At 32.9% G+C, this 15,258-nt stretch overlaps 1 protein-coding gene across 2 annotated transcripts; it reads right to left on the bottom strand.

Moving 5' to 3' along the window:
* Positions 1 to 3,629: 3,629 nt before the first annotated feature.
* Positions 3,630 to 14,249, bottom strand: LOC110618049. Of its 2 annotated transcripts, none has more exons than XM_021761066.2 (10): positions 13,900 to 14,249; positions 11,114 to 13,832; positions 10,921 to 11,025; positions 10,629 to 10,781; positions 8,787 to 8,950; positions 8,435 to 8,582; positions 8,149 to 8,271; positions 7,982 to 8,069; positions 4,323 to 4,815; positions 3,630 to 4,162 (listed from the first exon to the last, which is right to left on the bottom strand). In XM_021761066.2, exons 2-9 carry the CDS (start codon positions 13,505 to 13,507, stop codon positions 4,649 to 4,651), a joined length of 3,342 nt encoding a protein of 1,113 aa, XP_021616758.1. In that variant the 5' UTR covers positions 13,508 to 13,832; positions 13,900 to 14,249; the 3' UTR covers positions 3,630 to 4,162; positions 4,323 to 4,648. The 2 variants fall into 2 exon arrangements, with proteins under 2 accessions (XP_021616758.1, XP_021616759.1); XM_021761067.2 differs by having other exon boundaries at positions 11,114 to 13,821.
* Positions 14,250 to 15,258: the final 1,009 nt, after the last annotated feature.

The raw sequence follows: 15,258 nt of genomic DNA, 5'->3' as shown, positions 1-15,258 counted from the left end.
GTATACTATGGTCTGCAGTAGACCTGGTATAGCACATGCAATAGAAGCTTGAGTAGATATATGTCAAATACAGGAAAATAGCATTGGTAAGCTATGAAGTGGCTTCTGAGATACTTGAAAGGAACAACTAGTACATCACTTTGTTATGGGAATGGCAAGGTAGTATTAGAAGGTTTTGTTGATGCTGATCTTAGTGGAGATGTGGATACAAGCCAAAACACATCTGGGTATGTCTACACTATAGATGGGACAGTAGTGAGCTGGATATCTAAACTTCAGAAGTGTGTCTCTATATTATCTACAGAGGCTGAATATGTTGCAATTGCTGAAGCTGGTAAGGAGATTATATGGTTGACTGATTACTTGGAAGAGGTGGGCAAGAAGCAGCTTGACAATGTTTTTTTCACTGATAGTCAGAGTGTCATACAGTTGGTGAAGAACCCAGTGTATCACTTCAAAGCAAAACACATCCAACGTAGGTACCATTTCACTCGCAGTTTGATGGAAGAAGGTGAAATGTGTTTGAAGAAAATTTAAGGTACTAAAAATCTAGCAGACATGTTGACTAAAGGTGTTGATGCTGGGAAGGTAGAGTTGTGCAAGGCCTCAGTTAGTCTTCTACAGTAGTATGGAAGATGTTTGCGGCTAAGTATTTTTATTAGATACATTGGCATGAAGAATGAAAATGGTTAGGGTGAGTAGATTAGTCTCCAAGTGGGAGAATTGTTAAGATATGAAGCCTAATAATATATTATGGACTATACACCTTACTCTACAGCCGCAAATTTTTTTAAAGGTTATTTTATCTTTTTGTATTTTATCTAGACATATAAATATGTAATATTCTCCTAGTATATTTTGTTTGAAAACTCACAGAGAAATAAGAAAACTCTAGCCGCCGTAAACATAGCAAAATTAACTACATTAAATATGTGTGTTGATTTCTTTTCGTACTTATTTTTGAATTGTGTGATTGTTTGATTATTAACACTACAGCCTGTAATAAACTTTGAGTCAATTAAATGAGCCGCTTGACATATAAAAAACTTTCCAAAATAGGAGAAATGCACTCACGTTTCTAAAATGATATAGGCAAGAGATAGCGAAAGACAGGAAGGGCCTTTAAAAAAGAAAAGATATGGATTCTAATGTGCATGTTTACACAATATATTTGCTATTACTCTTTACTTTTACTAGTGAAACTTAGTCCAATGTTTTTGATGCGACAAAATATGGTGCGAAGGCAAAGTCGGATATCAATAAGGTACGAAAGTAAATTTGATTCTCAAAATCGCAATGGTATTTCTCAAATTATTGTTGTCAAATTTATTACCTTCGTTTTCATTTTTAGACTTTATTGAGCGCCTAAAAACAAACGTGTAGCAACAAATTTCGGCAAAGTAGTGACACCAAAAGTGAAGCACTCATTAGTGTGATGGAGTTGAAAGGTCCTTGCAAGGTGCTATCCATTTTTAAGTCTAAAGAATATTGGTGGCACTAGTAAAAGCTAGTGAACACTGCAATAAATTAATAACAAAAGCCAAATATTTTGTTGATGATTAATTTCATAGAAAAATTTTTTCAAAAAAAAAATTATTTTTTATTGTTTAATTTTAATTTAAAATATAAAATATATTAATAAATTTATATATAAAGACCTTAATAAAAATCTTAAAATATAGAACATGGCTTAATTTTTTTTAATTATGAAAAATATTTTTTATTAATTTTTTTAGATATTTTAAATATCAAAAAATGTAAAACATATTTTCACATAAAATGTTTTCGGTGAAATAAACGGAAATAAACGGACACGATTGTACTAAAAATGGCATGAGATATCTGAAAAAATCACATGTAAATCACAGCAGCGATAGATATCTGAAAGTTCCAAGACAAACAAATAATTGCAGAAAAATCAATTACCATAGATAACAAGTAAAATATTTCCGGAATAAAAATCTTATCTTCCTGCAGTTTTCAATGAAAGCGTCAAAGCATAGTTTCAATACAGATGAAATTTATATTGGACAATACGAGAGATCAACATTATTAATTTAAACATTATCACCGGTGATAATTGCATCTCCGTTGGCCAGCATAATAGGCAATTACAAATCATTAATGTATAGTGGCATGGTATTAGCATGAAAAGTTTAGAAAATTACAAAAATGAAAGAACTTGCATCTCGAATTTATGTAAAGGATTACACAATATATAACACTAATAATGATGTGTAAATTAAAAATTGATCCACATTACATAGTGATATTGTGTCAAATATCCATTTCAAAAATATCGTCATACAAAATATCAGCAATCCTATTACAAGTTGGATTTTAATCGGATTAAACAGCAGAAATAATAAGAAAAATAAAATATTTCTCACCAATATAGATTAAGTTTAAATGAATAAAGTAATAAAAGTAGAGAAAATAAATATCTCTTATTTTCTTTGTAGTAAGACGTGAGATTATTCGTTTCGATTGGGTTATTGCAAAATATAAAATGTTCAAATTTACCGTCTCTAATGATATCCACGTAGAATACCAATCAAAAATCTTAGACCAATCCTTAAATCAATTCTAAGAATTAAAAAATTGAAAAGATTTTAAATGTTAGCTCTTAACAATTTCTGCGAATTCCGGTGGCTCAAACAAAATTGCCTTTTGTAGATTTTTTTTTACTAAAATTCTAAAATTTTGATATAATAATATTTATTTATTTATTTTATTAATTAAATAAATAAATTATAATTATAGCTAAAACTCTATTTTAAAAAAATTTAATTAAATTTCTACTTAAATTATCAAAATTATAATCTTTTTAAATTATAATTTTATCTTAATATCATAAATTTTATTTGATTTAACTTCTCATTTTATTTTTTCATGATATTTTTTATTTTTTCATAATATTTTTTTATGTTTGTAATAGTTTTATTGACAATAAATATAATTAATTCATTAATTAATTTAAAAATTAATAATATTATTTAGCAACATATTAAAATTACTCAAATATCAAATATTTAAAATATCAACCATAGTTTGATTTACCTCATAATTTTTCAATATAATAAATATTTTTTTTATTATTAATGTTCCGATTTACTTATTAATTTATTTGCTATATTAAATCATATTAGTTTTAATTCACTTTTACCATATTAAATCATATTAATTTTAGTTCTCTGGAATGAAATTCTAAATCTAATTTGCTAATTTTATTCTATCTTATATAATTTGCTAATTTGATTTTATGATAGAAAATAAGTGAAACCTAGAATGAAAAATCATATCTCAATAAAAACATAAAATTCTTACATAAATCAAAACATAAAAGTCAGTTCCCATATAAGTGAGTGATCACTTAAACACACGAACATTTCTTTATGTGATAATACTGGTCTTTTATTAGTCCCCAATTCTTACGGAGTCAACGACTTTTACAATTATTTCTTCTTAATTTTACCCTTATTACACAGTTTAATCTTATTCCACGTAATTCTCAATACAAATATTAGCTTATATTAAATGCCTACTTAATGAGAATATTGATACTTTTTATATTAATAATCGACGCTGATTGTTTGAAAAAAAAAATAACTAATAGCAAGTCGACGATGTAAACCCAATTCCTTGCACTTCTGTACAAAATCTAATGTTGATATTTCAGAAAGTAATTAAACTCAAATAACAAAATAGCAAACATTAAAGCCTGCGAGCATAAGAATCTTGATGTAGCTTAGCGAGTGCCTGAACTGTACTACCACACTTCCTCATATGATAATCATATACATTTTACATCCCCGTGCATGTAACACACACATGCACAGAGACATACACACACACATATATATATATATATATAAACATGAAGTCTGCGGACGTAGAATCAAAAGAAAGGAATCAAGGGTTTTAACAAGGGGGAAAATTTCAAGATCAGTTCTGAAGTTTCATAAGAAATCCTTATGTATTAAGGATTATCCTCCTCCTCCTCATCATCCTTCCAATGTGAAGCTTAGAAAATCCTAAATACCATCGCGACTGATATCATCTGTTATAACACACATCTTGAAAGAACTCGGACCCATATCAAATGATAGTAGAAATCACTCTTAGTACTGCTATTTTGATCATGCTCAAAATAACGAAAGACCTGCCCAGTAGAGTAAAAAATCACTTTTACCAAGAAACCAAGTAAATATAAATGAAGAGTCCAAAATAATTCATAACTGGCTGTGCATGGATTCACAGAAACAAAATAGATAACCAAATAACAAATTATAATTTTAAAAAATAAAAAATAAATAACTCACATTTTAATTGTACATCCACAGCTCTTCATGTATCCTGTAGCTTCAAGGTTAATTCGGCCTAGAATGCATGGGTTGACTCTTAAGAAACACTCCCCACCCCTCCTCAAATCCCATATAGGCAAAAGCTTCACATAAGATGAATCAAACCCATAACAATACCTTTTAGCCAGAATATGCTTCCAAACTGGTAGACGTCATTAAAAAGAGAAATCTTGGTGGTTTTTCTCCTTTTTTTATTTTTTTAAATTTTTTATTTATTTATTTATTTATTTTTTGAACCTTTTCAGCCAGCAAGGTAATTGAAATCAACTGATCCAGGAACAGAATTATTTTACATTAACTGCAGCAGCCATGTTTCTCAGTTTCTTAGAAACTTCTGAAAATGATGGCCTCTCTGCCGGATCAGGGGCCCAACAACTTTCCATTAATGACTTCCATTCTGGATCGCACCATGTTGGGATTTGTGGACGTAGAGAGTTGTTCACAATCCCTCCTGCAAATGAGTGGAGAGAACACATAAAGGCATGCCAAAGAAACAATAAAACAAATAACTGGCATAATTTACCATAATCAGAACACCTTGGCTTTCACCATTTTACGTACTATATTGTAGGATGGCTTGCAGAGATTGGATAAACGTGTATGAGTGGGGAAATACATTCTTCTAACAGTGACAAAAGATGATGTAATATTGATGATAAAAGGGGTCAAGAAAAATAGGTAATGGGTTCAGACTTCAGAATTCAGTATGAATTGGGATCAATATCACAAGATCAGACAATTTTTCCTGCTGTTTGCAATGGCAGGTTTTGGTACTGAAATAGTATCTTTTGAAAAAGAATAAAATTAGGATTCCATGCTGATCCATTAGCGGGAATAAATAATAACATTTTAAAGAAGGAAATGGAAGAAACGTCAGAAATGAATTTTAAGCAGATCTCAAAAAACATTGCAGGTCTCAGACTTGATAGCATCAGTCCAGAGCAGTAGATGTCGCATACCAAAGGACTGAAAATAGTAAGCAGAAACAGTAGAGGGAGCTGCGATATGTGCTAGGGATAAACGAGCAACGAAGCACAAAAGTGATATATGAGCAAGGACGGAAATAGAAACTATTGGAGAGAGACAAACTCCTCTCATACTGTGACAACAATGCTGCCATTAGTATAGCTCACAATCCAGTTCAATATAACCGAACGAAGCACATAGAGAAATTAATAAATTGTATTTTGAGGTTAGATCATGTGACTTCCAATGAACACCTAGCTAATGTGTTTATCAAAAGAATCAGCAACAAGACCTATCATACCTTGGTTTGCAAGTTGAGCATGTGTGATATTTATGCACCAAGGAGGAGTATTGACCAACATAGAAGGTTCTTAATTAGGAGGATTCAAATCTTTGGGGTCCTAATTAGGCTTGATTTAAGAGATTTTATTCTTATTATAAATATTTCTAATTTAGATTATTCTTTGTGTATAAATACTCAAACCTTATAAAGATTAATTCCATTGAAATAGAATAAAAAATTTCTCCCAAAATTTTTTAAGAACAAATTAAGAGATTTTGGGATAGTGTCCTTGCTAGGAGAATAGGGAATAATGACAAAATGAGGATTTATAAATAGTTAGTTATAAAAATGTCAGGATATTAGATATTCTATGAAAGTTGTTATGGCCTTTGGCGGGGTCAAAGAATGAAATGAAAAGAGCACTTATCTGCCATTCTTGTTTTCTCTTGGAGTTTCACTCTTGCTCTATCAGTTACATATCACAATTACATATTTTGACAAATGATGAATTTTCATTTAGCTAATTAGAAGTGTACTTTATAATTGAACAATATAATCTCATTATGATACATAGTTTTATGATATAAATATGGACTCTTGAATTGTCGACAATGATTATCATAGGGCATGTGTTGGAACTCTATATTTAAAGGTGCAATTAAAACTAAGTTATACAACTTAATAATACATAAAATTTACAATTTTTAAACATCATGCTTGATAATTAACCTCAATTACCATCAGAACGAGTATTTAGTAGGTTCTTGAGTAGATCCACTTTGATCTTTTAATAAAAGTTATCAAATATTTTAACTTCTAACCATTTTTATTTAGACATTCTAAACTAACTTTTTTGCACAATAGATTTTGAAACCACTCTAAATATAGAGTTCTTGATTATTGAAGAGAAATTTAAGAGAAAGTTGAAAAGAGAGCTTGAGAATTGAGGGAAATCTCATGTATTTTTTTCTTTTTTATAGTTTTTGGCAATTTGGCTTGGAAAAGATAAGTGATAAGGCTCAAAAGAGAGTTTTCAAGCCTTCAATTATTCAAACATCACATCAAGAAGGCTGTCCCAACAAGAAGACAACACTCTCTGCAAATTTCAGCAGAGAAAAGAAAGTACCAGTCATTATGGCTGTTAAGTTGCAGCCTGTAAAAGCCGTGACCATTATGTAACGGCCGTTACTCTAACAAAATTTTATTACCGTTAAATAACGGCTTTAACGGCCATGGCCTTCTCTAAAACCTGTAAATAACAGTCGTTACGTTACCTAACAGCCGTTATTTAAAACCATGATGGTAGATTAAATTAAAAGGTCAGAATATATGAATATAAAATTTTATAATTTGACAATTATAATTAGATAAGCAAATCAACACAAAATAAAAATAAAAATAAAAATAAAAATAAGAAAAAAAAAAAAGTGTGTGAAAAGAATGGCTGATGGAAGAAAAATACCTCAGGGAAGGTTTGATCTATTCTACAGTCTACACTTAAATGGAGTGACATCTGTATTTCGAAGCTATAGAGTCTAATCCTCTAGAAAAAAGAGTCAACCGAATGGTAAATTCATATTGATTCATCCAATTCACTATCAATTTTTTTTTATTCCATCACAATTCAGGAACATTTGTGATTCAAACGATAAATTTAAATGCTAAGATGGGGAATTGAATCGAATCAAAATAGTATGATTCCAACAGTGTTCTGAATCTTTCCTTTCCCAATTTTCTAATTCTATTAAGGTTCAAAACTCTAACACTAGATTGTTGTAAAACTATTTTGTATATGCTCATAGTACAGAAGAAACAGAATATACACAGTGCGCATAGAGACTGTTAATACAACCTAACACTTATACAAACATTTCTAAGAATACCAATATCCCAAAAATTAAAGAAACTTGATCTCTAACTATGCATCCTGGAGATTCTTCTAACAGATTGAAAAGTTGAAGAATCTATAAATAGAGTCAGTGAGAAAGGAGAAAGGAGAAGGATTGCAAAATTCTATAATTATTTGTGGCAGTATTACTTTGGGCAAGAGGGCAGGACTCATTGTTTTCTTTTTCCTGGGAAAAGTGCTAAGAATCCCTTGAACTTGAGAGATTGTAATTGAGAAAAATTTCTTTGTATTATTTACCATTCTTGATAATTACCACTTCCCAGAACAAATTTGTATTATTTACTATACTCGAGAATTACCATTTCCCTTCCAATTTGTTCTGGATAGATTCTTATGTTCCCTACTTTTTACCGATTTTTATCTTGATCCACATCAGTTTATACAGTATTTGTCAGTGAGGAGGAAAATATGTTATTCCAATGATATATCAATGCAGTGTACTGATGTAAGAGTGCTTACCAATAATGGAGGCGCAATGCATGCCAGCATAAGGTTCTTCCCCCGTGAGTAATTCCCACATAACAATCCCAAATGAGTATACATCAATCTACAGCACAAAAAATAGCATGATATAAAATAGCATATTTATACCAATTTAATATCTGTGGAGAAATGAACCTTTTTACCTTCTCCGACACCATGTGGCTTTTTCCACTCAAAAGCTCAGGTGCCATCCAGGGTAAAGTTCCACGTACACCACCTGACACCAAGGTGTGCTGTTTCACCTTTGATAAGCCCAAGTCACCAATCTATGAGACCATGTATACTATGTAAGTTGCCAACCAATTCCCTTCAGCACTAATTTGTTTCTTTAACTACCAAAATATTCAGTAAAATTTAAATTAACCTAACAAAAGAAGAGCTGAACCCAAGTTTAGCTGGGAATCTCGCATTTTTATATCAACTTCATACCTTGCAAACAGGCCGCTGTGGATCTCTCATATTTACTAACAAGTTCTCACATTTCAAATCAAAATGGACAATGTTCTTCCCATGCAAATACTCCATCCCAAATGCAGCATCCATAGCTATAATGAGTCTCTTACGACGATCTATGGTTCTGTCCAATGACATTGAAGTGTTACAGATCTTCATTCCAAAATTGCATTGTTTGCTCTATTTTTTTTCCCTCTTTGTCAATAAGTTTTGCCTTCCATAAACACTCTTTTATAATTTAAAAGCAAAACAACTAGCGACAAATGATACAAAATTCAGAAAATGCAAACCCAGTAATCCACATTATCATTATCATCAACTAGGTTACCTGTCTTTCTTCTGCAAAAACTGTTTCAGAGATCCATTAACCATAAACTCGGTCACAGTTGCTAAAGATCCATCTGGGCCATCACGAACTATGCCATAGAAAGAAACAACATTTGGATGGTGTAATGAACTCAACATTAAAGCCTCCTTCCAAAAATCTGCAATCTACAAAATAAATACAAAAATAATTATTACATAATCAAGTCCATAATCAACCAGGTGGCTCATAATATATCAAACAACCAAATAACTCCACCAGTGTAACTAATAGACATCTATCAGCCACAGTTGTCAAATCTATATTCATACCAGGAAAAAATATTCATTTTGTGCATTAGGAATCGAGAATCAAATTACATCGTAAGGTTCAATAAAATATTTTTAAAATTAATTAAAAATAATATATCTTCTAAAAAATAAGTATAAAAATATCATAATAAAATATATTAAAAATATAGAATTATAATTTATACAATTAAAGATTTTTAAAATTTAATTAAAAATAATATATCTTCTAAAAAATAAGTATAAAAATATCATAATAAAATATATTAAAAATATAGAACTATAATTTATGCAATTAAAAATTGTTTTATAATAGAATAACATATTCTTATTACGTTATATAGTTTTATATTATAAATTAGAAACTCTTGAATTGTACACAATGAATTACATATGAGCTGAAACTCTTATTTAAATTTGTATCAAATAATTAAATAATAAAAAATGATGACACATCACGTCAAATGATTAAAAGATATTAATATAAAATGTCATAACCTGATAATTATAACTAGAGAAATAAATGAACAAAAAAAGAAAAAAGAAAAAGAAGAGGGAGATGGAAAAGAATGAGCTGCGGATAAAAAATAGCTAAGTGAAGTTTTATGTGCACTTCTCATGGCAAAAGAGAATGAAATCTTAAACTAACAAGCCTTTAAAATTAATCTCTTGAATCAAGTAAAGAATCGGTGGATCCGTATTAATTCACCTGATTCACCATTGATTCTCTAGACTTAGTCGAATTCAAGGTACATTTGCGATTCACCCTATAGATTTGAATCGCTAGAATGTGGAATCGAATCGAGAATCATGAAATTCAAAGCAAGAGTTGTAAGATTCAAGTACATTTAAGATTTAGCCTGTAGATTTAAACTAATATGGTAAGAGCTAACATCAGTGCTATGAGCAATCACAGATTTATGTACGGTCATTTGAATGATGCTAGTTGAATGAATATCATCCCTGAACAATTGCTGACTTATTGAGCTCCCAGGATATACCAAAAGTGATTGGTGTAAGAAAAATGTACAAGAAAAAGCAAAAAAAAGAATATGTTCGAAGAATTGGGTACAGTTGTAACCGATGAGTCAAACATGTAGAAGCTACCAACTAGTATTATATATCCCTCAATTTGTACCTGAGTTACTATAGAAACATGTTGAGGAATACGTACTCCTATCACACACCATATATTCAATTCCTCAATTTTCACACAATGGCGGCAAAAACCATAAAAGGAATATAAGAAGCAAGGTTACATTTCATCCACCAAAAAGGTTCTGGTTCAAATTTTTTTTACTTCTATTAAATGCACCTAATTATCACCCAAGATTTTCCTCGCTAGCATCTTGAAGGCCACTACTTATAGTTTTCTGCTTCAGCAAATGGGATGTGAAGAATCAAGAATATCACAAACCTCCTTTGATGCTGCTTTACGAGTACTATTAGATCAAGCATCAAATTTTTCTGAAATACTAAGTTACTCCTCCATAACAAGGTTAAGGGAATTCAAGTTGCCAAAAAGGAAGAATTATCAGAAGGTTATATAGATAACTACCAAACGCTCTCTTTCAGAAGGCTTCCCAGCAAAGCAGCTCGCTTTTATTCTCTTTATAGCAACATCAGAACCCTTCCATTTTCCATGATAAACAGCTCCATATGTTCCAGAACCTAATTCACGGATCTCCTCCAGATCATCATTTTTTATTGTCTGAATACAAAACAAGCATGTGGTTAAAACCAGAGTGCAAGTTGACAGACATGATATAATACACAAGAATTAATAGATGAACATCCATAACCAGCAAAACAAAAATATTGATCATGTGAATGAGACAGCAGATTTGGACCTGTAATCCCCTTTCAAGGGCTTCTGCCTCAGCCTTGGTTGGCTCAATTTTGTTAGAGTTTATATTATCATTGTCTGAATCCAACTCTGTTTCTTCTTGAGCATTCTACAGGACACGCAAGGCATTAGAAAATAACAAGCAAAAGCACAGTACCATACTCTTTCAGCAAATAGAAAATCCACTTCATTCTCACCACTACTTCAGATTCAGTAAGAGTTGCTTCTTTTCCTATTGAACTAAGCACTACAGAGTCAGGATTTTCTTTGACTATAGCTTTCACCTCCTCAGCCTCTTCCAGTGCTACTTTTTTCATAGTAGCAATAAGCTCAGGTAAAAAACTTAATTGGTCAATTGATAGCTTTGTTTCTTCCATAACAGCAGAAGGGTCTTTTTCACCCACTTTCACAATGTCACCACTTCCTTCAGTATTCCTCAAAACATTAGAATGGGCAGACTCCGCTAATGCAGCATCACTATTTGTATGGGGAATCATTTTTTGATCTGGACAGGGTATGTTTGGCACATCTAATTTTTCAACCTTTTCTACATGATTTGTTTCTTTGTCCATGCTAAGGGCAGTTTTTTCATCCATTTTTACTGCCTCAGCAATTGTTCGGCTATTTAAATCTGGATTGTAACCAGAAGTACCCAAAATTGGAGATGAGTTATGCATTTCACGTGGAAGGGGTGGTCGGGTGGTTTCATGAGCAAGCAACTGCTTATTCTCTGGACTACAATGATTTGGAGCCAATTTCAAAGGATGACCATAAGAGTAGTCTGGTGTAGTTGTCCCATCAAAACCTAAAATTTTTGGTGAGGACTCTATCCTAGAGTGCTGATTATCCATGCTAGTAACAACCCTTTGACCACCCTCCATTGTGCCCCTGAGAAGTGCTGGATTAACAGTACCATTCACCTGTGGGGTTGTGCCAGATGTTTCATAAGGAGTACTATGGACAGGGTTCTGAACATTTCGCCATAAATTCTGAGGATGTGAATGTCCATGAGACATTGGATAAAGACTATCTGCTCCATAAGCATAAGGAAAATTCCCATACCGGACTGCACGTTCATCAGGAAGTGGAACATGTAGATGGTGTGAAGCAGCCACTGGTTGATCATGAAACACTTCATTACCCAATTCATATCCAGTTTGATGATGGATATAATTAGACGACATATGATGGCCATCCACCAAATTGGCATGCCCAATAGGATAATTCATGCCAGGACCATCTAGAATGTAGTGCTCGTTTAATCTTCCAGCTCCAGAGATATGTACTCTTGCTTCATCAGCACAAGGACTTGACTGATGTTGCAGATTCCATCCTCTTTCATGGCCATGGGCTTCACCGTAGATGGATCGAGGATCATTCTGATCTTTGGGATACAATGAGTGGTGAACCTTTGCATCCGCATTTAACATGAAATGATCCCTATTAGGATGGCACTCAGCACAAGGATTAGCAACCTGGTGAACTGCATTTCCTATGTTGGGTTGCTCCAAATGATGTTGATTTCTTTGGAAAGCCACCCGACAATGCTCACAAGCATTGTTCCCATCAATAACACTGGGACCATGCAGCAAGTTGTTAGGAAAACCAGCCTTGTCACTGGAGATAGCTCCAGAAGGCATCCATATTACATTCTCGGAATATGGCAGCTGGTGGTCAAAAGCAGGATGATGACTTAGTTGAGACCGAGCATATTCTTCAGATATTCTATCCATGCCTCTATCGGGCAATTCCCCAAACTGCATACGATACCGAGAAGGGGGGGAACTTGGAAACTCTGTTATTGGTCTTGGATCAGGTTGCCCATGATGCCCAGGAGAATAAATTGCAGGACTCCATGAACCTTCCATTTCACTAAACCGCTGAGGAACTGCAATGTGATGCAAGTTGTACTGTAGCATTGACATCTCACTATTCCTCTGGCTGTGAAGGCCACTGTCAAGATTCATTGGATTAAATAACTGTTCCTGTAGATGGATATCTTCAACTGGACCAATCGAAGGAGACTCAGATTGCTGCCGTCTAAAATCAGCTCCATCATTCAAATTATTCAGTGCATCCACATACCTTCTCTCAGACTCCCTCTCATCTCCATCAACATAATGTGAAGAAGCATCTTGTTCCTGATGTGAAAATAGAAATATCCTAAGCCTAGTGAATCCATCCCCAGAACCCAACTTTTCATACTCCTCCATCATGTTAGTCACATCATCATCATTCACAACCGACACCAAGGCATCAAGATCCTCGTCAGGCTGTTGATATTTCAAAATCGCTGCCCCTTCATACAGCTCCCTCATTTTACTCATCAATTCTTCATAACAAATATCCCTTGGCAAACTCACAATTCTCGTCTCTCCACCCACATAACGCAACTTGCCATCCTGAGGTCGAGGCATAATGCTACCTAGGAAGCTACACAAGAACTTAACACGGGGGGTTTCATCATATGAACTCACGTTGGAGCCAGTGGAAGCGGCAGATGTTGGGATATCCATCAAGTGGTGAGGGTTTTGCTGGCTATCAACAGGGCTATGAGTCTTGTTCAAGCACTCAATGTTTTTATTACACATGGAGGTATCACTCTCATAACATAGAGCTAATAATATTTTCGAACTCAAATTGCATAACCAGGCTGCTCACTTATTCCAAAACAACAAATAAATAAAATTTTCATTTGGCAGCTCAACATCAGAACCTAAAACAATCAAATCTTCCAATACCAATCATGGCTGCCAATTCCAGCACCACCACCCAAAAAAAAAAAGAAGAATAAGAAGAAGAACCCTAAATCTAATATAAAAATAGAAAACGAAGCTCAATCAATAAAAATTCCAATTACGAACACCTCCTCCTCTAATTGCAGAATCCAGGCTCGATGCAACAGCTAAAATAGACCTAAATTCAGAAAACGAGATAAATATTTTCTGATCCCAACAAGAAGAATAATTAAAAGAAAAAATACCTGATCATAGAAAACCAAAATTTCAGAACTCTGGGTTCTCTCTCTCTCTGGAAAATGAAACAGTTCTTAGGGCGACGAGAACAAAAAGGTTTAAAAAGGGAAAAGCAAGAAAAAAAATAAGGTGAAGAAGAGACGAAGACCGCCACAGGCAAAAGCTTTGGAGGGTGCAAGGATAAAAACCTGTGAGGGGAGGAAGAGGGAGGGAGATGATGGAACGGAAGCCGAAGATGCGATGTGTGTTCGCCAGGTAGTGTAACACGTGGCACTACCTGCTTTCTGTCCTTCTCCACACCTTCGGCATCTTCTATTCAATATCTCTCTCTACCAAGTATATGCTCTCTCTCCCTGGCGTGGTGTTTGGTCCAAGTTGCATATGACGGATGTCAATTGTTTTTTTACAAGGATTTAATTTCACACAAGATTTGGAAGTAAGGTATGATTTTTAACATAATTCCTTTGTTTAGGAGAAAGATTAATCACAGAAAAAAGGTATGGCAAATCTTCAAAATTCTCTTTTTTTAAATGCACTAAATTGTTGGGTTTTAAAACCTTACCTTATTTTACCTTACTTTAAAACTTCCGTTCACTCCATTCCAACATATTATTATCTAATTGAGTTTTATATTTAATTTATATTTAAAAATAAAATGAAATATATATATATCTTTCAATTATATTAAAAAGGTATTATGTCATTTTAAACTTTAAAAATATTATATAATACATCTGCACGATTTAAAATTGTAATAATATAATATTGCAATCTTAATACAAAATAGCATAGATTAAAAATTTGCTAATATATATTCATCAAACTCTAATTTTTATTTAATTTCTAGAGTAAATAATATTCATTTTAAATCGAAATAGCTTACTAAATTAAATAAATTTAAAAGTTCAGTTCGATTTTATTTTTTATTCGGTTTGATTCAATTTTGATTTTTAAGAAAGTTAGTGATTTTTATTCAGTTTGATTTTGGTTAAAAAATTTTCGATTGTATCAAACTAAAACGAATACTACTCAATATTACATCGTTTTGGTAAAGACCTAATCTAATTCCTCAGCACCTCAAAATACCGACACTAACCACAACTCACGCACCTCACATCTTTGGCAAAGACCTTCCCCAATCCCTCCTCTCTCCTCTTCTTTCCTCCAATCTCACCTCAGATCGGAGAAGATCTTGCTAGTTCAACGTCACCATTGTCATCGTCCAAGAGAAGATCTTGGCATCTTACTTTATTTGCTCCTTGGGTTTAATATCATCATTGAAATCTTAAAGAATAAACTTGTCACTCCTCTCTACCAGTTGCCATTGTCGTTTCACACAGCTCTGGTCGTTTCTGCTTATTGTAACA

This window comes from Manihot esculenta, chromosome 6 (genome assembly GCF_001659605.2).
Source record: "Manihot esculenta cultivar AM560-2 chromosome 6, M.esculenta_v8, whole genome shotgun sequence".
Lineage (NCBI taxonomy): Eukaryota > Viridiplantae > Streptophyta > Magnoliopsida > Malpighiales > Euphorbiaceae > Manihot > Manihot esculenta.
Note: the sequence above shows the minus strand (reverse complement) of the source record. Positions and strands in the feature narration are given on the sequence as shown.